Consider the following 23268-nt stretch of genomic DNA (forward strand, 5'->3'; position numbering starts at 1 on the left):
CTAACTTTCAAATAACATGATTTTATAAAGGCCCATTCACATTCCCATGCATGTTATCATGACGAATGGAATTTGAGTACTTAGTATCATGTGATATTGTTATCGTCCTAAAAGTCATGTGTCGAGCTGTACTTGCAGCTAAAGTTCAACTTTTATACATTTATAGTAATTTTTATACTATCAAGTTGCTTAACTGAAAATTACAAGGACCACTTATCAACAGTATAAATGGCAGGGACATGCACCTTGATCGAACTTTTTCACTAATAAGAAAAATGAAAATATTGAGGATATATATAGAAAATGATACCACTTCTTGTTATAGTGATTTATTCATTTGCACATTTTTTCAAATTGTGACACGGCGTCTAATGACTTGGAATATGAGATAGGTTACCTACTCTAATGTAATATTCTTTGCACGATCACTATATAAAAAGTTAAATCTTACTAATACCTAAACAGCTTGGACATTCGGGCCAAAGTTAATGCATATTAAGTTGCGCAACCACAAACGGATCGGACAATATACTAGTATCAAATAACCTTGATTGGCGTTCGAGATGGTCCAAATTAAACTGCCATACGGACAACCATAAGAAAATCACGACAGGAAAACAAAATAAAAAGCTTAAATAGACTAGTAGCAACAATAATGGGGAAGACAAAGCTTATTAGTAGGATTTAGGAAATGGCAACCCAAAATGGCTCCCAGCTTGGAATCCCTTTGATCCTACTCCCACTTTCCTTGCATTTTCTTGGTCTTACGTACTCTCCTACCCCTTTTTCACTTCCTACATTTTCATGTTCATTGACTTGCGCTTCAGTTTGAGTTTCAGCTTGCTCATAACTATCAGGAATATGAGTGTTAATACCATCATTCAACAAAGAAAGTCTAAGTCTGCCATCAGCACGTTCTGTTTGGAAGCAAGATTTGCATGTTGTGGCTTTCAAAATTAAGCGACCGCCTTCGCGTTGAGACCTGACTTGAACAACATTTAGTGAAGTTAGAGGAGGAGGAAAACTAGATATCCGGTAATGTTTTTTAATAATTTCTCGACGTTTTGATCGTCCAACATCATGAGAGTTCTCTCTTTCTGACAGGAAACAAGAGTTTTCCTCGATACTTTCGCTAATGTCACTACCCGTTTCGCTTCCTAAGTTCTCTGTGCACATCTCCAAGCTTTTGGGGCTAAGGGTACTGGAAGAAGAGCGTTTCATTAAAGGGTGAATATAGACTTCATTTTCTGCATTATCTTTTTTTGCACTATCCAAAGCCTCTAAGAAACTCCATCCACCCTTGTTATCATTGCCATGCTGGTTTTGCAAGTCATTGGAACGAACACAAATCTCTTCATTCGGTTCTACTCCTCTTTTTGCTTCTGCTTCTTGGGAAAACATATTAAACTTAGACTGGGAAAAGATTAACGTTGGAGGAGAAAGTTTGTTTATTAGGACATGCTTTTCAGGTAGTTGTGCTTCCATGCAAGATTGCATCCCTTGACATAGAATGGAAGCTGAGGCCATGTTGTTTTCAACAATTACTATAACAGAAGAAGAAAACAGAGGAAGAACAGGGGATTCGCTCGTGTGAATTTTTCTGGGTTTTTATGAATCCGTACGTTTAGAATGACGATAAAGATTTTACGAAGTATTAAATGTTAAACGACCTTGGCTGACTGAACAATAATAGGGAAAAAATAAAAGGATTTGCTCAACTAAGTTTTAAGTGTGGAGGTAAAGACTAGGTAATAAAGGAAGAGGCACTGAATGAAAGAGAAGTGAATGAGCAAGTTTGAATTTATAGGAACAAAAAAGTAACCAGCTTGAGAATTGGTCAGCTACAGTCAAGTGGTTTAAAACTCATGTTCTAACTAATTCGGGCAAAGGCGGAGCCAGAATTTTAATGTTACAGGTTTTGATCTTGTCACCGAATCCTAGCTCGTTTTAATTATTGGGTTCGCAATTAAATATTTTTACATATTTAATGATTTTTTCAATACAAATATAAAGTTTAAACAAAAATTACTGGGTTCGATCGAACCCGTAGTTGTAGCACTACCTCTCCCATATGTGGCAGTGTTTGACTGATCACGAGTTTAAGAAAGAAACAAAAATTTTATGTTGTTATAAAAGCATGGCATTAAAAATGAAATAGAAATTGAATGGTAAATGGTTTCTAAGCATGGGAACGTGGATTCTATTTGAAACAGAATTATAAGAAAATAAAATCATATAGAATGAAACTGAGAGAGTGATTACGTTGTTGTGCTATATTTAATACTTTCATGATCACAATTTTCCAATTGGATTGTTATACTCTTTACTACTTCATCAAACAACAACGTATCTAGTATAATCCAACAAGTGAAGTTTGGAGACAATAGTGTTTACGCAAACCTTACTCTTATTTTGTACAGATAAAAAAATTATTTCTGATAGACACTTTTTACTATGAGAAGGCAACAAAACAAAAAAACTTGGCCAGAGTTGCGAGGAAGGGATACCTCAACTTAGTGAATATATGACATATATTTTTGTATATACTTTTCACTAAATCATACTACTATAGTACACATCCTCAACTTAATTTGTCTACTTAACAATGATAAATTGGTACCATTCCATGTAAACATGAATGATTAATTTTTTAGCAAAATAGGGTGATCTAATTGCAAAGAGGAGAAACAGAACTTTTGAGGCCACTAGAATTATTTAGTTAGCTTTTACTCTTGCTACAAAATATACGGACGAAAGGAACAAGAAAAAGTCGAAGAAAGTGGAATGCTAGAATAATTTGAAATTGGACGAAGCTCATTGGTCATTGTTTCTCTTGGTTTTTAGTCCTCTCTTTTTTTCCTTTTTCTCTTTTTGTTAGTTTGGGTAGAAGACATAGATATTGGCTATTAAGCCTCTATTCAATAGATAAAATCTGATTGGCCATTTTAAGAATTACTCCGAAAGAGGATGAATTTTCTTTATTCTGCCACTACATGAGGAGAATGCAAACCAAGATTCTTTACTTCCTAAACATTGCGTCTATTAATAATTCATCAACTTTACATGTTCGAAGTTTTTCATTCTGTTGTAAAAAATTTAAAACTTTTCATAGATAATTTTGGACAATTAAATTTAACTAGCACAAATTTTTTCTTCCAATGAGTAGAAACAAATTCAAGAATCATGAACCAGTTTCTCGGGCATTTGCATCTATACCCGCTTTTTGTGTCACGTTTTAACTTATGTCCGCTTTGTAAAAAAAATTGCAAACGTACCCATTTTTTCACATAACTTCAACATACAGGGCTGAAGTAGCAAAGACAATCACGCAAAACTTCGGCATTCTAGTAGCCGGGCCTGAAGTTCAGCTCTAGAGCTGAAGTTTTTGTTTTGTAACATAGAGCTGAAGTTTTTGTTTTTGTAACTGGCGAAGTTTTTGTTTTGTAACTGGCAAACTTATGCTCTAGAGATGAAGTTTTTGTTTTTGTCACTGGCGAACTTCTGCTCTAGAGCTGAAGTTTTTGTTTTGTAACTGTCGAACTTCAGCTCTAGAGCTGAAATTATTTAGTTCTCTTTTCTTTCTAGTGTTTGTGTGTTTGTTTTTCTTCTTCTTAATGTGTGTATTCTGAGAGACAAACAACTATTCTTTCAAAGAATTCTCTTCGACAGATCGACATTTGGAAACATATGTCTGCTATATCCTTTGGCACAAGCAAATTGTTATACATGGATTGCTTTTCAGAATTTATTTTTATATAAAAATACTATTAAAGTCCCAACCTTCAATGACACATGCCTTTCTGTGATGCAAAAGTTCACACTGCTATTGATTCTCGACATGAACAAGCAAGCGAATGTTACCACCACACATTCTAGTGCAGCACCAACAACAGCAAAAGAAAGAAGAAGAAGAAAAAAAAATGAAGGAGGAGGAGGAGAAAGGGGGCTGAAGTTATTTAAAAGGTGGGTACAATTTAAAAGTTTTTAAAAAATGGGTATAGGTTAAATGGTTTGGTCGCCCCGTATAATTTTTACCAGTTTCTCGAAGTAAGCGGTGGAAATGACATCAGATAGCCAGTTTAAAGAGTTGTTATTTAGAAATTAGCCAGTGCGTCCTGAATTTCAGTTTTTCAGAGTAAAAATATCCTGAATTGTCTTGAAGTTAAAAATTTAGGACAAAATAAGTGTTGGCTAATCGCTAAATAGCATTCCTGAGAAAAACCATTTGTGCACTTGTATAGTCTGTTTCCAATACTCGTGCACCACGCCCATTATGATATTTGTTTACCTCGAAAATACGAGTAACAATTAAATTTGATTAGTGGTTTTAAAGATATGTGATTTAGTCCAATACCAATTAATAATCAAGAAATACGAAGTAGAAATGAAAGGTAGAAATGAATCAAACCAATGTTACTTAGTAGCCGTGACCTCGGGGTAGATTAGGGCAGTAAGAACAATTAAGTAATAAAAATAAAGCAAGAACAATGGAGCTAAAGGGCAATGCTGATGATCAGTAGGCAAAAAAGCAAAGCGTATATTCTTTTCTCAGTGATGATAAGATGTCTTACAAATGATTGGGGTCCCCTTTATATAATAGGGGAGCCCTAAATAAGGAATATTTCCATTTACAGTAAGGAATATTCTTGGTATAGTTGTCTAACCGCCTAGTACGGAATAATAAAATCACATTCCGAGATTTGCGTCATGCCTTTGGGGACGTGGTAGGAATCTAACTCGTTCTAGTACAAATCCACAACGGTACTATTTCGGGGTCGAACATACTCGACCTCGGTATGCATCGCACTTCGCCTTTGAACTCAGGCCTGGTCCTTCGAGCTCGAACTTGATCTTACCCGGACTCGGGCTCAGGACATCCCCTCGAGCCTTTAAGTCGGGGGCATATGATTTTGACTGTATATAGGTAGTCCCCGCGTTTCTTGGAGTAAGATGATAAGAAATGATTCGAACCTCGATTTTCTCGAACCTCTTATAATGACGTCATGACCTTGACGTAGGCTCTTGAAGTGATCGGAAATGTCATGTCAACACGCTTCCCCAAAATATTAAATGTGCTCCAGCATTGGTCGGCCACTTGCGCCGTGAATTTGTCGCCAACTTTCTATAAATAGGAGGTTGCTCTTTTAAGCAAAGAACTGTACTTTTTTCATCTTCACCTACTTTTGATCTTTTCCCTTCTTTGCTTCCTTCTTTAATCAGCTATTTCCATGGTTCGACCCTACGATCACAAGGTCACATGACAGCAACTTTACCAGTTATGCCATGACTCCCCTTTTCAAATATTCGATTTGAGACAATGAGAGAAGGGCGTCGAATCCTTCTCGCACCAGAAAATACGCGAACTTTACACTGCTGCTCATCTCTCTTAACTTCAACCTGGTGTGGCACTTCATTCCTTTTGCTTTCCATGGAATGAGGTTGCACTATCATATACTAACTTTTGCATCCCACACCAGAACAATGTACCAAGGAAGAACATTCTTGGATCGTTGCTCGTGCATTTCATGACCTTTTTTGGGTTTTCTTGTGATAGAAGGTGAGGCTACATCTTGTGGTCGTTTTCTTTTGCTGCTCTTTTTTTAACGGATTATGGCTCAAAATTTCAACAGAATGCTCAACCCTCGCTGCTGGAGACATAGTTACATTTATCAAGGGCTTTCTGCGCTAAATCTCTTTGGGCACACAAACGTTTCCAAAGATCAAAATGGGGTCCCCGGGAAGGAGGTTCCCGAAGATGACGCTCTCGAGGACGTGGTCTTAAAAGTATATTAGGCTCTTGGATTTTGTTCTTTGCTTCTTTGTTCTTGTGTAAGTACCCTTAGCGGATGTTGTAGTTATATTTTGCAACCATCTCTTGTAAATATAAAAGGATCCTTTGTCTCCCTGTTGGCTCGTGTTGAATTTCATTCCGTCTTTACTTGTGGAAAATCTGATTGTATGACTTTAGCGACTAGTCCAAATACCAGATTCAGGACATAATAAACCCTTAAGTTTTTAATCGATCAATATAATACCTCTTAAGATTCTTGCTAATCCTCGAGCTAAGCTTAAATTGATTTATTGCGAGCTCGGGAAATCGGGACTCTTGAATCCGAGTTGAGTGAGAGCAAGGTCTCGACTTTGAAATAAAGTTTACCTTTAGGCTTCGTAGATAATCATCGAGTGAGAATTTTCCCAGACTCGGATAGCCCTTGGGCTTAGTAGTCGAGCAAGCACTTGATCGAACTTGAGATAGAGTTAGCCTTTAGGCTTTTTTATATTCCCCGAGTGAGAATTTTCTCGAACTCGGGTAGCCCTTGGGCTTAGCAGTCGAGTGAATACTTTGCTCGAACTCGAAAATAGATCGATAACAAATGAATTAATCTTTGACGCATTGATCCTGATGTCAATCTCGTGATGTCAGCGGCTGAAGTGACTGAAAGGTTGTTTTTCGTGCGATTTCCAAAGTTATAAATTGGAGGTGACTGACGGTCGGCTTTTCAACTTCCTCAGCACGCTTAAATGACCTTTATAAATTGATAAACTTCACACTCTTGCAAACTTTATTCTCATATAATTTCCAAAGTCTCATTAGCTCTTTTACTTTCTCTGAATTCATCATTTTCTTCACTATCAACATTCTCCATTTTCTTGAATTTCCATATTATAATGGCCAAGACTTCTAAATCGGTTCCCCAAAAGGAAAATTCTTCTCCATCTTCTTGATCGACCAAGGGCAAACCAGTAGTGCCCCTTCATATTGAGAAGTGCATTCCCCCGCCATGCAAAATAACGTCTAATTTCAAGATCGAGAAACCTGTATTGACTCCAGGCTGATGCGAGCCCATGTCTCGATATGTTTGTTTGATAACCAAGGACGATCTCGTGCAAGTAAAGAAGGATTGCAACTGGGGTGACAAAGACGTAGTGATTCCTTCCTCGGAAAAGGACATCACTACCCATAATGCGGGGTACTTAAGTGTGTACACCTACCCATTCACGCTGGGCCCAGCAAATCCAGCTCTAGGTCCCATAGACCCAGTTATTCTCGACTTCTGCCAATGATACCAAATGATGTTTGGCCAGATCTACCCTTTATTTTGGCGGATTGTTCACCTGATCAGATTTTTCTCGAGTCAGGTCGAGGGGATACCTTTCACCCTCGACCACCTAATCAGGCTGTACAAACCTCGACTGTACCGAGGTGGTTTGATAAAACTACAATGCCGATCCCTGAAATCTCTTTTCTCCAGCATCAATGAGGATAAAGACCAAAGGTGGATGAGCCATTTTATCCGAGTCAGGACCTCGGACCTGATTCCTGCTTAGAGGATGCCATTCCCCGAGGAATGAAATATGAAACGTAAATAACTTCACACCTTGCTTCCCTTTTTCCTTTCTTGGTTTTGACTTTTTATCAATATAATCCTTTTTTGATGGTGCAGCTATCGCTTGGTTTCCTGCAGCGGTCCAGGACCTCGAGGGTCAGGTTCACCAACTGGCCTCTACTTCTTCATATGCAAAGCGTTGCTAGCGCGATTTAGCCAAGGGCCAATGGGAGGCAAAAAACCACAGTGAGTTTTCTTGTTTGCTTACTTGTGTTTCTTAATACAATACTTACTTCATCTTTTATGAAGGTCTCGGGGAAGCTGTCGAAATGCGGCCGCCCCAGCCTGGTGAAGAAGAGATCTTAAAGCCTCCCAAAGAAAAGAAGAGAAAGAGGGGGTCGTCTACAAATACCCCGAGGCGAAAGAAGGGCAAATCTCGAAAGCCCAAGGTTGACACCATGGCCCTATCTCCGAAAATGGCTTAACGCCTTTGGGATCAGGAGGAAGAGGAAGAGGATAATGACTGCCTCCTGGTATCTCGGGAAAGGGGAAGCCCTGACGCTTCGAAGAATGATGAACCGACAGCGAGGCGATTCAATCTCGTACTGAAGAAATTTCAGAAGGGAGCTCGAGCAAAGTCCCCGAGCCATCAGGCAAAAAAGGTGCTCCTTGTCCCGGGGGACATTTGGTGAGCAAGCTCAAAGAGCCTAAATCCGAGGCTTTTCAAAGGTAGGATAACACACCAAGTAAGTCACTTGGGATAATCAACATAGATGACTCGTTGTAGGGTCCGGTGTTTTCTGAAGGGTAACTCTGAGATGCCCGGGATATGGAGACTCCTGATGTGGCAGTGACTCATGAAGAGAACAATATTTTTTGGGAGTGTCTAGCGGAAATCAAAGAGGGTTCTGATCCTGATTCCTCATTTATTCTTGAGGAATTTGAGAAGTTCCTCAAACAAGTAAGTTTTATCTTTCATTATTTCAAGTTTAATCTTCATCTTTCTGATTCTGACCTCTTTTCCTTGTGAAAAACCGTATGGCTTCACCGATGAGCATTTGCCAAATCTCGAACTGAGCTTGCCCGATGTGAAGCCGAGCTTAAGAAAGTCTAGGAAGAGAGGGACAACCTTAAAATCCTCTATGTCAAGAAAGAGGGGGCGATCAGCGATCTACGAGTGGAATTGTCGAAAGCTTGCCAAGAACGGGCCAAGTTTATTGATGAGGTAATATAGTCTTTGAGGGTCTGTTATGTACTTGTTGGTTTTGAAGACTAATATTTTTAATTTTTCAGTCCTATCAGAAGGGCGAATTGGTGTTGCAGCTTCCGGAGGAGCTTAAGATGAAGGAGGCAGAGACCTTGGGGTGGAGGCAAGGCATCGACAATCTTGCCTCTGAGAAAGAAACTCTTCGAGAGCAGCTGGCTTCACTCGAACACCAGCTTCAAAGTATGAAGGAGGAGAGCCTAGCTCGAGGTCGCGAAATTGAGTGGCTTAAAGCTAGATCCGATGCTGAGCTAGCTAAGGCCAAATATGACGCTAAGGCCATTGGGTCTTCGTACCGAGCCGATGCTGAAACAGCTAATGCTCGGTCAAAAGAAATATCTGCTGTGGTAGAATTAAAGCTATCAAGTGCACTTGACCATGCTAGGAGACAATCCCTAAGGGTAACCCTCGAGGAGGTACATGATCGCGGCTTCGATCTCTCAGCCGATATTGAAAAGGTGAAGATTTTGGAAGAAGAGGTTGCCGCTCTGCTTTTTGATGAGAATGATTCATCCAGTGTCTCCGAGAGTGGAAGAGACGAAGATGAAGTCCTCGAGGGTGAGGTTCTCGAAGATGCAACTCCTGTAGTTGCCGAAGATACGACCCTGTGTGAGCACATGATTTTTGCCTCATACGGATTACTCCAAGAGAATTCCCAAAATTAGGTCTTTTCTTTAATTATGTGTTATGTTTTAGGAATTATTGTGTGATTTCCCTGATTGTTTGCATATATTTGTGTGCATGTTTAATTTTATTAATGCATTAAAAATACAAAAATATAACGTTTGCATTTAAGATTTGATTTTTATATTTTTTGGAATTAATTAATAATTAGGTGTTTTACAAAAATGAAAATTCAAAAAAATAATAACATATTTTTGTAATTTTAGTCAAATTGTGTGATTTTTCTTTTAATTTAGCATTTAATTATTTGTGATAATTATTAGTTGGAGTTAATTAGTATTTTTAAGTTAATTTGGTGTTTTTATAATTTAATTTAGGATTTTGGTTTTAATTTTTGAGAAAAAAAAGGGAAGAAAAGAAAAGGAAGAGAATTAAATCAGAATTGGGCCAAATTCAAGTTAATTTAAGAAGCCCAAAACCAAAACCCAGCCAAACACAGCCAAAAAACCAGCCCTGACCCATCCCAACCCGGTCCGCCCTTACCAGAACCAAACGATGTCGTTTGCACATCACCCGTTCATCTGAGAACGGCCCAAAGCCTTGATCGAACGGCCCAAAGCCTTGCCCATCACCCGGCGATGGCATGATTACGGGTTCCAAAATTAAGATCAACGTATGCGTTCGTGCAACATCGGGCGAAACAATCTTAATTTTAATAAAATACTATCGTGGTTGTGTACGTGTTCGCATGACATAATTACGATTCTAAAAGCAAAATTGGAGAATGCGCAATTTTGGCCCAATTTTCTCAACATTAACAAAGTGTTATTAATCGTGGACACGTACGCGTGACATGATTTTTGACGCGCCAAATAAATGGGTATATGTGCGCATAACCCGTTTCAAGATAATTTTCTTAATTAAAAAGCGGTTAAAGTTAAAATTGCACGTAGGTTCAAATTGGTCTAAATCAGATAATTAAGCCGAACATAACAGTAGAGCAACCGTGCTAGAACCACTGAACTCGGGAATACCTAATACCTTCTTCCGGGTTAACAGAATTCCTTACCTGGATTTCTGGCTTGCGGACTGTAATATAGAGTCAATATTTTCCTCGATTCGGGATTCTAACCGGTGACTTGGGACACCATAAATGATCCCAAGTGGCGACTCTGAAATAATTAAATAATCCCATTTCGAATAATGTCACTTTAATTGGAAAAACTCCCTTACAGTCCTTTTCGGGGGTGTAAGGTAAAAAGGAGGTGTGACACCCTGAAGTAGTTTTAGGTTTCCTTATTTTGTTTCTATGTAAGCCTCCCTTGTGTAAATATCTCCAGTAATCATCTTTTGGAAATACAAGGGGAACTTTTTATCTCATCTTTGGTTTGTGCTGGATTTATATTGCCTTTATTTATGGAAAACTTTGTTTGAACGATTGTTCCGAGGATTGGTTTGGTTTCGGGATATAATAAACCCTTAGATCTTTATCGATAGATATAATAATCTTTGAGCTAAGTTTAAATCGATCCGATGTACGCTCGGGTATTGTGAGCCTTGAGTCCGTATTGAAATGAGAGCGGAATCTCGAACTATAAGTTTTTGGCCCTTAAGCCTTTCGAAGTTAGCCCTTGGGCTCCTATATATCGACCCTTAGGCTCTTTTAGTTGGCCCTTAAACTCTTTGAGTTGGACCTTAGGCTCTTTGAGTTTGCCCTTAGGCTCTTTATATTGGGCCAATTCGGCCTCTAAAATGGCTACATAATTTTTCCCTCATTTCTGCAAGGTGATTTCTCCCTTTGTTATTTCGTTTGCCATGTTGAAACCATTCAGGACCCGGGACACAGGTACGATCTGACCTTGCAGGCCGAGTTGTTTCATGACCCTCGATCTAATTATGTTTGCTGAGCTACCTGGATCAACTAAAACACGTTTAATTTGAATTTTATTTAAAATGATAGAGATTACCAGGGCGTTGTTGTGAGGCTAAGATATGCCTTTTGCTTCCCCGTCATAAAATAATAAGACGTCCTCGGGTACATAGCTCCAAGTCCATCTTTCTCTTGTAATTGACACCTTGGTGCATTTGAATACAGGTCATTGAGGGACATCGACTCCGCCAATGATCATGTGGATTACGTGTTGTGGTTCTTCTTGCTCATTTTTCTTTGCATCTCTTTCTCGGAGGTGATTCTTAGCCTGATCACTTAGGAATTCTCGAAGGTGGACCCCGTCACTTCTTCCCTCAGTTTTCTGCAATCTTCAGTTTGATGACCATATGTGCCACGATATTTGCACATCAAATTCGGGTTCGTTTGAGAAGGATCGATCTGTATTAGCTTGGGCCACTTGGTGTCTTTGATTCTCCCAATAGCTTAGACAATCCCCGACGCATCTATGCTAAAATTGTATTTTGATAATCGGGGGGACTCTATGGGGTCGGTATGTTTATCGAACCCGTTCTTACTCATGAGTCCCTGAGAACTTTGACCTCGATCATTTCTCCGATCATTCCGAGGAAGGTTACGGCTCGGGCCATTGTTTCTTCGTTCAGCATATGGTTGGTACCATTCTTTGTTGAACCTTGATTCCTAGTCTGTGTCCCTCGGGGGCTTGGCTGTGAATCTGTTAGGATGAACTGAACCCGAGGGGTCTCCCAACTGGTCGTCCTTGACCCTGATCTTTGACTGGTAACGATTGTGTACATCTGACCATGTCATAGCTAGATATTCGATCAAGTTCTGCTTCAACTATCGAGACATGATCGAGCTCCTTTTATTCAGACCATGCATAAAGGCATGTACTTCCTAGTCATCGGAGACCGGAGGTAGCTCCATTCTTTCCATCTGAACCTGGGATACGAACTCCCATAGCATCTCGTCGTTCCTTTGCTTTATCTTGAAGACGTTCGATTTTCTCGTGGCCACCTTTATGGCCCCAGCGTGTGCTTTCACAAAGGCATGTGCTAGCATAGCAAACGAATCAATGGAGTTAGGATCCAAGTTGTGATACCAAATCATGGCTCCCTTTGATAGTGTTTCCCCAAAATATTTCAACAAAACTGACTCGATTTCATCGTCATTTAAGTCATTTCCTTTAATCCCGCAAGTGTACGGAGTTATATGCTCGTCGATTGTCCCGTTATATTTGGGTATATCGGGCATGTGAAACTTCTTGGGAATGGGCATCGGAGCCGTGCTCGGGGAGAATGGTTTCTGTACAAACTTTTTGGCATCTAGACCTTTAAAAACTGGTGGTGCCCTCGGTATCTGATCTACCCTGAGTTATAAGTTTTCACCTTCTTATCATTTTGTTCAATTTTCTTTTCTCTAGACTCCCCTTTCTTCCATTCCCTGTGTTCTTTGGCCAATGGGTCGGGCTTCCCTGCGTATATCTGCTTCGGGGTCCGCGCCTAGATTTGCATTCAAAGCAATTTGCATACTAACATCAACAGGTTCCACATTTGTCACTTCCCCTGGGTTTATTGGTGGTACACCGACTCCTGCATTGTTGTTTCCTCCAAGACCTTCGTTGTCGTGAATGGGTGTGTTTTGTGAGCTAGACATGTTTCAGCCTGAAAATCAACAAATCTTGACAAGAAAAAGTGTAAAAACAATGTGTGTAACGAGAATCAGTAAAGAAATAATCACTATTATTTTTAGTCTCACGGTGGCGCCAAACTGATTACCTTGAAAATACGAGTAATAATTAAATTTGATTAGTGGTTTTAAAGATATGTGATTTAGTTCAATACCAATTAATAATCAAATAATATGAAGTAGAAATGAAAGATAGAAGTGAATCAAACCAATGTTACTTAGCAGCAGTGACCTCGAGCTTAGTAACCTCGAGGTAGCTTAGGGCAGTAAGAACAATTAAGTAATAAAAATAAAGCAAGAACAATGGAGCTAAAGGACAATGATGATGACAGTAGGCAAAAAGGCAAAGCGTATATTCTTTTCTCAGTGATGATAAGATGTCTTACAAATGATTGAGGTCTCCTTTATATAATAGGGGAGCCCTAAATAAGGAATATTTCCATTTACAGTAAGAAATATTCTTGGTACAGCTGTCTAATCGCCTAGTACGGAATAGTACAATCATATTCCGTAATTTGCGCCATGGCTTTGGGGACGTGGCAGGAATCTAACTCGTTCTAGTACAAATCCACAACGGTACTATTTTGGAGTCGAACATACTCGACCTCGATATGCATCGCGCTTCGCCTTTGAACTCGGGCCTGGTCCTTCGAGCTCGAACTTGATCTTACCCGGACTCGGGCTCAGGACGGGCCCTCGAGCCTTTAAGTCGGGTATACGATTTTGACCGTATACAATATCTTAGCACACACATTAGAAGACTTAAGTATTAGGGCTATGATAATAAATCATCCAAAATTATCTTTGCCTCTCATATCCTATCAAACTAGAAAATCAAACCACAATTTTTATGAATCTTTTTTTTCTCTTCAATTTCTCCTCCTTTCTTGTACTTCATTAGAAATATTTTGTTCACGCTTCTTCTTACCATTGCATAAACTAGATTGAAGAATCAACAAATCACTTTTTCTCAAGTACTTCATAATGTTGTCAAACGTCTTTTAAACCAATTGAATACATTATGACCTCTTAGCATATACTATTTCCATTTCAATTTTTGTGAACTTTTTTCGGAGTATAAAAGTCAAATCAACTAATTTTCAATATAAATTTGGATATAGATTTTTTAATTTCTTGAAATAAAATTGCATATTTAAAACTACATAAAAAGCATTACTATAAGTCACAATAGTTAAAACTTCAAAATATTTGAAATATGCCAAAATAACAGTCTGTGCCCTGTTGGGACATTAGAGAAACCAAATCAACATCGTATTGGTTTTCTATGTCAGTCTTTTAAGACATAGAATTGCAAGGACAGCTCGTGGAGAACCAACACTTTGCACTATGATTGTGTTTAAGATTTTTCAGGGTTGGATCCCAGTAATGCGTTATCTGGTTGGCTCATTAATATGCAGTATTAACATTAAGAAGTAGGCAACTCTTTATTCAGTGTTTGTTTCTTATTTTTTTCTTAACCTTTTGTCCAGTACACTGTACCTAGTACTCTAGGCAGCATACGTTCCCGCAGGGGCGGATTTAGGGGCGGAAGGGTGTTCACCTGAACTCCGTTCGTCGAAAAATTACATTGTATATATAAGGTAAAATTTATTTCTTACCTCTATATTTATGTTTTGAATCTCCTTGACGCAACCCAAAAGCATAGCTTAGTGGTCAAGAGGGTTCAAAACCTTTGCAAGATCATTGTTTTTTTTCCTACTAGCTACAATCTTTTTAACTTTTTCCTTTTTTCAACCCCTTAGCAGGTAATCCTACCTCCGCCATTGTGTTCCCCCCCACCCCCCACCCTCCCTTCTTCCGAAGTCTTAGTCCTTATAGTTCTAGAAATATTTCGTAACAAGTTCACCTATGTTATCTTTTAGAAGTGGATTCATGATTTAAATTTGTAAAAGTACGTATACGCAATATTCTTTTGTAACGAGAGCGTAAACTTAGTTTAATTTTTCTGTAAAAAAATCAACAATATATATAGGTTCAGTCAAAAGTAAGTATGCACCCCCATTATTGTATGCATATATTCATGTATGGTTTGTGCTCGTGTTTACTACAATTAGTTACCTCAATTATTAAGTGGTACAAATTACTTGTCCTATCACAATGAAGATTTTAAGTTATCTTTGCGCTTACAGTATTGACCTCAACAACATATAATTAAAGCATTGACAACATAATCAACGACATAAAATTACAGTACTGACCTCAAGTCATCTAATTAAAGCAAACATATAATTGTTTCTACAACTAAACGACAACACCATAGTCTGTTGATAAGAATGTCCCCCGCAATAAACCCTAGCCATAAACTAGGGTTCCTTTTAATCTTTGCTACTGATTCCTTTTGTTTTGTTCAGAGATTAATTTGTCTCATATTAGCCGACAAAGTAGCTTGCTGCTGCACCACTTGACCTTTCTTCACAGGCAATTCATTCTTAAAATAGTGCATTGCTTAGTATACTTTCGTAAAGGTCTTAAATGGAAAGACAAAGGACTAACCGTTGTTAATACTTTAGAATTTATGATTTTAAACGTGTCATGTCATTTCAATGGCAATAGAACATATTATTAAAGGAAAAATAAAAAGTTTAGAGTCAAAGAATTTTTCAATATAGTAAGCTGCCATTCTATTTGAAATAGACCAAAATAAAGGCTCTCTTACCATTTTACCATGTTTGTAAAGGCCTCAAATGGAAAGATGGGGACCATGTTCACAGCTAATGCATGTCGACACAAATTCAACTAATAAGCAATTTTTTAGTTTCAACACTCCTATCCAAGTACAAGTACGTACTATACTATGTATTCATTAATTCAGCTTCAACACTTAAAAAATATTTTTAAAAAGCTATTTAAATTCAGGTAAGCCAAAGGGACTCAAAATGTTACGGTTTGTTCCAAAGTCGCGTGCATGTGTTTTATCATGGACACAACACATTCTTTGACAAAGTTTGATTACAATAATAACCTTTTACATATGGCAGCAAGATAATTGCTTCCCTTTCTGCACCTTCTCTGTCCTTCGTTTCACACATGCAGAATTTGAACATAGAATTTAGTCTAATATTGTCTAATTTATATCTGGACATAAGTTAGAAATTAGAATACTTCGGCTAATTCCAACCAAAGGAATTATAGCCAACGTATAATAATCTAGTAGTTCGAAGAAAACAGTTGCAACCCAAGATTAAGAACCAATGTCACCATTGCTGTATGGCTTATATAGCTTGCCTGACACTAATGGAACTCGAGAACGAATTACACCATCTGTAGCTTCATTGAGTAGGTTCGGCGGTATATACATTTCTAGCTTGCAAGCATTTCTGATCCGCCCCAAAATTCACATGAAAGGCGCGAACAGCTTCCTGGGTTTTCCCCAGTCTAAATACTTCTATGTTGATCAGAGAAGCTTCCAAGAATTTTCCACAAGCTTCAATTGACATACATGAAAGCACCAGAACAAGGTCTGAAATGTTGGTCTACCTGGGTGGCTGTTCTAGTGCTATCCAACCAAATTTCCCTTTCCGGAAATCTTGCAAGATACGAAATGCTGCTTGGTTATTGTCCGAGTTAAATAACTGAGCAGCGAGCTTCTGAACAAATCTGCAACCAAAACAAACAAAGATCAAGTTGGAAATATAGACCAAATTCCTGCTAGGGTACACATAATTCTAGATGAACCATTTGGGTATAATTTGCCATACATACGTTCTACCACAGCGCCCATCTGTCTCAATCTTGTAGCGGTCACGAAGAGCTTTATTACCTGGTCAGAGTGAGCCATGTTAAAAAAATAGAAGGCGACATGTATACAAGCAGCTTAAAATGAACATCTCGGGGCAGACTCTCCAATCCCTAATGGAATTGCTTGTTACATTCGAGAGGCTCAAAGTGCATGCCGAGGTGCAATAATAGATCTATTAGGATGAGTAACCAATATTGTCTAAATAAGGTCCGGTAATAATTTCTGACGCACAGTATCTTCATTGACGTTTTACCAACAAGAACCTACCTACACGAGTGAATTGTATGTGCCAAAATTATTGAAGTCTCGAAATATTTTCAAGCGGGAGAGCAGTATATCTAAATGACAGGAAACATACCAACAGTTGGAAGCTTCGAAAGCATCTGTACAAGAATGGCTGCAACATCTGTAGCATTATAAGATCTCTCTCCAATATCATCACATATGGCAAGCTTTATTGCTGCTGCCTGATCACTGATCCTCATTGGAATTATGCCAGGTGAATCCAGTAGCTCTAGATCTTTCCCAAAACGGACCCACCTAATCAAAAGGAGCAGGTAGAAAATTAAAAGGAAGAAGAGTCTGTAATATCTAATCTAGTATTTTTTAAGTTAAATTAATGAATACCTTCCTTTCAGCATAACAATTACACAGACCTAAATTATCCTGTGGTGAAATCTTCACTCAGTTCCACTTAGCAGATCAATATTTTGAAATAGATTGCTATATATGTAAAATTGCATCAATTTCTACATAATGCTTAATTTCAAAATGAATAGAAAGTTGAAGTGATTCACAAGGTGTCGGAATGAGAAGAAAGTACAACCCTATCACCCCACCCACCCCACCCCACCCCCGGGTCACTCAAAAGTAAAGAAGAGATACAAGCTTTGGAATCAAAATTTTGTGGGATTTTTTATGGAATCAAATAGCTAATGAACTTGCGGCAAAAGGAAAGAGTAAGGAGCCAAGGACATACTTCAGCTCTCTGGTAACACCTGGTCTTGGGGCTGCAGGACACATCCGGCGCTTCAGCAAACGATTTACCAGAGATGACTTACCAACATTTGGATACCCAACTACACCAGCTCGAACCTGTCAAAACATATAAAATTTCTCACTTTAGAAAAAAAAATAACACTGATGCTAAGTCTGCTACGCTAACTCAGGAAGTAGTTCCTTAATTTTTTCATTTCATCAACTAGTGAACCAAATAAGAATCTTCTATTCTGTTACATAATTTCCAAATGTTGTTCATCAGTACATTGGTACAAGAGTATGGCAACACAAATGATGTTTTTCCTCTGGTGTACACTCAAACCAAATTATCAAATGGTAAAACTTTGAAGTTTGGCAGTGAACTCCTTGCATTTCTTTTATATCACCATAGATGCTTCCAACAGTCTATATGTAAATGATGAATATGCCATATTGAATACAATACAATACAAAATCAGAATTAGAGTGCTACATAGTCATGAACCAACTGTTGAATGAAAGAAAGCATTGGTACTTGACAACTGAAATGGGCTCACACAGATCTACCAGTTCAAATACTTGTGACGGTCTATATGTAAATGATGAAGATGACATATAAGTACAAAATGCGAACGAGATTGCTAACATTAGTCACGAACCAACTGAACTTGGTGGATTGAAAGCAAGAGATTTTTAAGTCTCATTTGTCTTGACAACCGAAATGAGCTTACAACAGATCTACAGTCTAAAGGCATGGATAATATGAGCAATTATCAGCCTTAGTAAACTCACTGGACGAGGAAGTAGTCCTTTTTCTCTACGTTTTATGTTCACAGTACCCGCTAATGCTTTCGCCAACCTGCCAAGTTTTAGTGTTCCCTGAAATTTGCCCAATACGTGAATCAACAGAAGTATAACAACACTCTTTATTCTAGCAGAAACAAGTACACGCTATTCCAATTACCATTCCAAGCTGGCCATTGGAGAAAACAACTCTAATCCCTTGCTTTGCATAATAAGTTGCCCAAGCATTCCGATCAGCAGTTGATATCATATCCTCTCGATTCAAAACCAAAATTCTCTTTCTGTTGCCAAGCCATGAGTCCATCTGCTCATCGAAATTGAATTACTAACAGATCAAGTAGATGACAGTTGAAAGGAGACAAGACTAGAATCCCACATGCAAGAGGAGTCTTTTGCTGTTATATAAATGCCCGTGATCATGAATTTACATAATCTACAATGCATAAAACAATATCTATGCCACAAGTTTTTTAGTGGCTTGATATCCTAAATGGGAGTCAAGAAAAGTAATTATGAACTGCAGTTTGCATATATACTCTATCCTGGTTCAAAAGAGGTTCTTGTGCATTTACTTCGCAGCACACTCTTTGCATCATTGGAAACAATTTCCTACATCTCATTTTGCTCTTGTTTGACTTTGCTGAAAGGGAATAGGGTCAAAGTGACACCTACCAAATTTTTAGTCTTTGAAACTGCAAACCATCAAAGTGATACAAAGATTTGTTAAGTATATTATTAATTTTCTTAAGTTCAAAACACTAATACTGAAATGAATTAAACTGCAATTCAATATGGCATTTCTAAGCCAGACTAAGAAAACTTTGAGATGGAGTATCAGTTAAAACTAAGCACAACAGCTATGTAGAAAGAATGGGCCAGGGCTATGAAATTAGTTGGCCATTGCTACGTAGGCAATCAATATGCAGAACACCTAGCGGTCACAATTCTAATAAAAAATTGTCAAAGCATAATACATATCAGATAATAAATGTAAAATTGCACTTCAAAGCACTTTCTCCAATTTTATATAACATCAAGTCTTCAGTGGTAAAGGTTGTTTAGGATGACACAATCAGCATTCGTCCACATTTACCTAGCTGTTGGGAAGGCAGGCTAGGTTACTAGCTCATTACTCAACCATAGACAATATTCAAACATAGCACATAACGTTCAATAACCTAGCCATAATGCACATAGCCCAAAAAACCATTAGATAAATTTCTAACCTGTGGATGACTTGTGGACATTGGAATTCTTGCATCTCGAACCTCTATGACAACATCCATCAATTTCAACTGTTCCTTCAGCTCTTTCTCGGTTTTTGCAATATGACCAGGATACCACTATTTAAATTATAGTAGCATTAGTATAAGAAGGTAAAACATTTGGAACCAAATGAAAAAGTTGAAACGATTCAGAAGTGCAATGTCAAGTTCACACCTTGTGCATACCTGAACTGGTCGTAAAGTCTTTGTCCAATGATAAAGATCAGCTTCGACATCATTCCAGTCATATTCTTCTTGGAAGCCTTCAAAATCATTACCAAGTTTTAAACTCCCATTGCCAGACTCTCCAGCACCTTTCCAACCAACAACCTGAATTGATTCAGAATACGTTATTTCTTGAAGCAGAGAGTAAAGAAAGTGATAGTAGAAAAGTTGATTCACGATAACGTTATGAGAGTCTCCAGACATTTTGTAATATGATTAGCAAAAGTTGTACCAAAAAATCAACAAGAGCAAGAAAGAATTCAGATGATAAATATTCCCCACATAAGAGAGAATTTTCTGCATCTAACTGTTGCACGTGATAATGAATAACGAATATATAACTATGCTAGCCTAATAGAAAAACAAAAGCATAATATAAACCACAACCCATGAATGTCAGTTTTAGCCATAGCTTCAGCTTACTGAAAAGGGGGGGAAACAGATGAACGTATATATGCCAACATGCAACATGGAAATAAAGCATGAAATATAGGCATTCTGCAGCTTCAAAGTCACCATGCTTTTCACGTTAGGTCAAGTGAGAAATGATAAAATTCAAATAACTTGTATTACATGGAAGTGTTAAAGGCTAGCAAAGCAAGCTCAAAGACTCACAAAAGGCTGCTATTAATTTGTGAACTTCTTGGTATGTCTAGTCAAAATGAAAACCAAGCTGAACAGGTGCTATGGACCGACTGCTACATGAGACCGCATTAATTTTTGAAAGAGATCTGAGACTGTCATATGCTCAATGATGGATTTGGTTTTACGTTTATATATATAAATAGAATAGTAAATATAAGTTGATAGCAATTGATGAAACCCCAGATCAATGCAGTCAGAAAGTTACTCAGTTAAGCTAGAAAAAGGTAGTCTTTTGCGAAGCTGAAACTGCACGTTCGTATTCATTGTCACAATCAATCCAGTGGTCTGAACGTATACCCTCAATATTCCCTATGCTCATTTCTGGTTATACCTCAGCCCATAACATCAAAACAAGGCACCTTTCGAAAACAAGAATTCTAGCTTGACATAATTGCCACATACCATTCTAAGGGAAATTACTATAATTCCAAAGTCTAAGCTCAGCTTCAAAACAACCACATAGGAAATCGCCTTGCGCCCATGAGTTAGAAAAGAACATAACGCTGACTGATCCTTGAGCAAATAAAAGGAGCCAAGACATTTGGTTCATTAAAGCTGGCACATAGAATGGACAAGGCGTCCCAAATACTGATGTCTTTCCTTCTTTCACCGGTATATTTCTTTGCCGTCATTAGCTAACTCTACCTTTGGGCTCGAGTTATCTCATGCTTGTTCACCTTTAAGTCACACTGTATTCAGCAGCTCACTATCTTTATCATACCTTCACTCTTAGGCCCAAAAGAAGTGGCCTACGGAACCTACCTTACTGGACCTCGGTGGATACACAGATTCAGCCTTACAGCAAAGGTATGTTATTATAGGCTTGCCTCAGCTTCAATTGATTGAAATCCAATAACATTCCCCTACAACATATCTGCGCATTTACCATGTAACATATGGGTTCACGCAAACCCAGTCGCTATATGTGTATTAAGAAATCCACCAAACATTTGATTGTGAACCCAATTATTATTGCATATTAACTTGAGGTCGCTGGATCTGCCTCTGCCTGATTCAATTAGCTTCAGCAATTACTTGCACATTCCATCTCAAAAAACAACTATTTTCACACTCACCCTATCCAGTTCTCACTAGTGCTTCCTCGAACTGAATTTGATTGTCACTAATACTATTTGAGGATTTAAGCAGCTTTTACTTTTAACTAGATTATTCCACAACTTAAACTTAGAGGTAATAAGTGAAACGATTTTTTTATAAAATGCATCATTTTTTAAGTAACTGTAAGCTGCCATTGCAGCACTACAAAGACATGTAAAACAAGAAGTAATTACGACGCTTCAAAGTAAATTTATTTTGAGGATTTTAAGCCATTGTGCCTGCGTAAATGTAACACAGTTAAAAAAAATTAATGTTACCTGAATTGTGGATGAAGAGAGAGGAGGAGGAAGCGCAGAGGAGATAGCTGCCGGCGGTTGACTCTTCCGACAATTAAGTGACCGGCCACCGGCGAGTGTTAGGCCGGAGCTGTTTAGCAACATCCCAGGGAGCTGCGTAGCCATCGGTTGGAAATTATCGGTACAACTAACGAATGCCTTTCTCGTTTGCAAAGGATATTTTTTTGGCAAAAATTAAAAAATAGCCAAATTTACAAGCGTTCATTTAAAAATAGCCGCATTTTTAAAAGTAATCGAAATTTAGTCACTTTTCAAATAAAGATAAATCTGAACGAAAACACTATTCAAAATTCGAAAAATACTCCAGCATAATATATTGGAATTCCAGTATAATATACTGGAACTTCAGCATTAGTATACTTGACTTCCACCATAAGTATAATGGAACTCCAGTAAAGTATACTGGAATTAACTGGAGTTCCAGTAAAGTATACTGGACTTCCAGCATATCGGCCCAACATAATATGCTGGAAGTTCATACACAGGTGCACCGATCTCCAGTATATTTTGCTGGAACTTTCCTTGTTGCAGCAAAATAGTGGCTATTTTTCAATGACTTTGCAAATGCTGGCTATTTTTGAATGATCAGTCCGAAAACTGGCTAGTCCGTGCTATTATTACATATTTTTATCTACTTCTTAAATAGCGTAATTGGTTTTTAAATAAATAATTGTTATGAAATATTATATTATATTATATAGTGGATGACTATAACTCTTAAAGAAGTTACTCCCACTACTCTTCTCTATTAACCTCCCACTACTTCTTACAATTATTGTTGTAACTCCCACACCTCCATAACCCCCTCCATGATCTTCCCTCATGATCTCAATTGTTAAACCATGTTCATGACATTCATTTGTATTACCTAAATATCATCCTATAAATAGAGGGTTTGGGCATCACATTGTATACACTTGGAAAATATATGGAAGAAATAAGAATCTCTCCTCTCTTTCTCTCTATATTCTTGTTTATTTGCTTGATTCATATTATTACTTTGAGCTAAGTTTACTAACACGTTATCAGCACGAATTGCTCATTTCATGATCTTCTACGTCAAGATATTGTGGTCGGTGCCCTTTAACTTCGACTCTGGTCATACCATTTTTGCGTGCAGGTAACTTTATTCATGATCTTAATGGTAAGAGTTTATACATTAATACTAGTGCAAAAAAATCTAGTTTTTGTTGTTTAATCCTATGAAGTTAGACCTCATATGAAGTTTTTATGGGTAAAGTTTTACTCCTAACTATTAGTAACGAACACAATTGTTTCCTAAACCAAAACCAAAGTTTTAGTGAAAATCTTAGAAGCTATAAGTTTGTGTTTAGTAATTTTGGTGCTACTACTTATAGTTTT

The 23268-nt window shown here is 37.9% G+C and overlaps 2 protein-coding genes across 2 annotated transcripts; both read right to left on the minus strand.

The window, feature by feature from the left end:
* Positions 1-684: 684 nt before the first annotated feature.
* On the minus strand, positions 685-1527 carry LOC104237448 (protein FANTASTIC FOUR 2-like). The gene has a single exon (XM_009791603.2). It carries the CDS (start codon positions 1525-1527, stop codon positions 685-687), a length of 843 nt encoding a protein of 280 aa, XP_009789905.2.
* Positions 1528-15714: 14187 nt separating this feature from the next.
* Positions 15715-22043, minus strand: LOC104237449 (DAR GTPase 3, chloroplastic). Its single transcript, XM_009791604.2, has 9 exons — positions 21868-22043; positions 19808-19951; positions 19583-19699; positions 18517-18660; positions 18345-18431; positions 17554-17669; positions 16933-17114; positions 16538-16595; positions 15715-16432 (listed from the first exon to the last, which is right to left on the minus strand). The coding sequence occupies exons 1-9, from the start codon at positions 22009-22011 to the stop codon at positions 16309-16311; spliced, it is 1116 nt and encodes a 371-aa protein (XP_009789906.1). The 5' UTR covers positions 22012-22043; the 3' UTR covers positions 15715-16308.
* Between the last annotated feature and the right edge of the window lie 1225 nt (positions 22044-23268).

Source organism: Nicotiana sylvestris, chromosome 6 (assembly GCF_000393655.2).
Source record: "Nicotiana sylvestris chromosome 6, ASM39365v2, whole genome shotgun sequence".
NCBI classification, from domain to species: domain Eukaryota; kingdom Viridiplantae; phylum Streptophyta; class Magnoliopsida; order Solanales; family Solanaceae; genus Nicotiana; species Nicotiana sylvestris.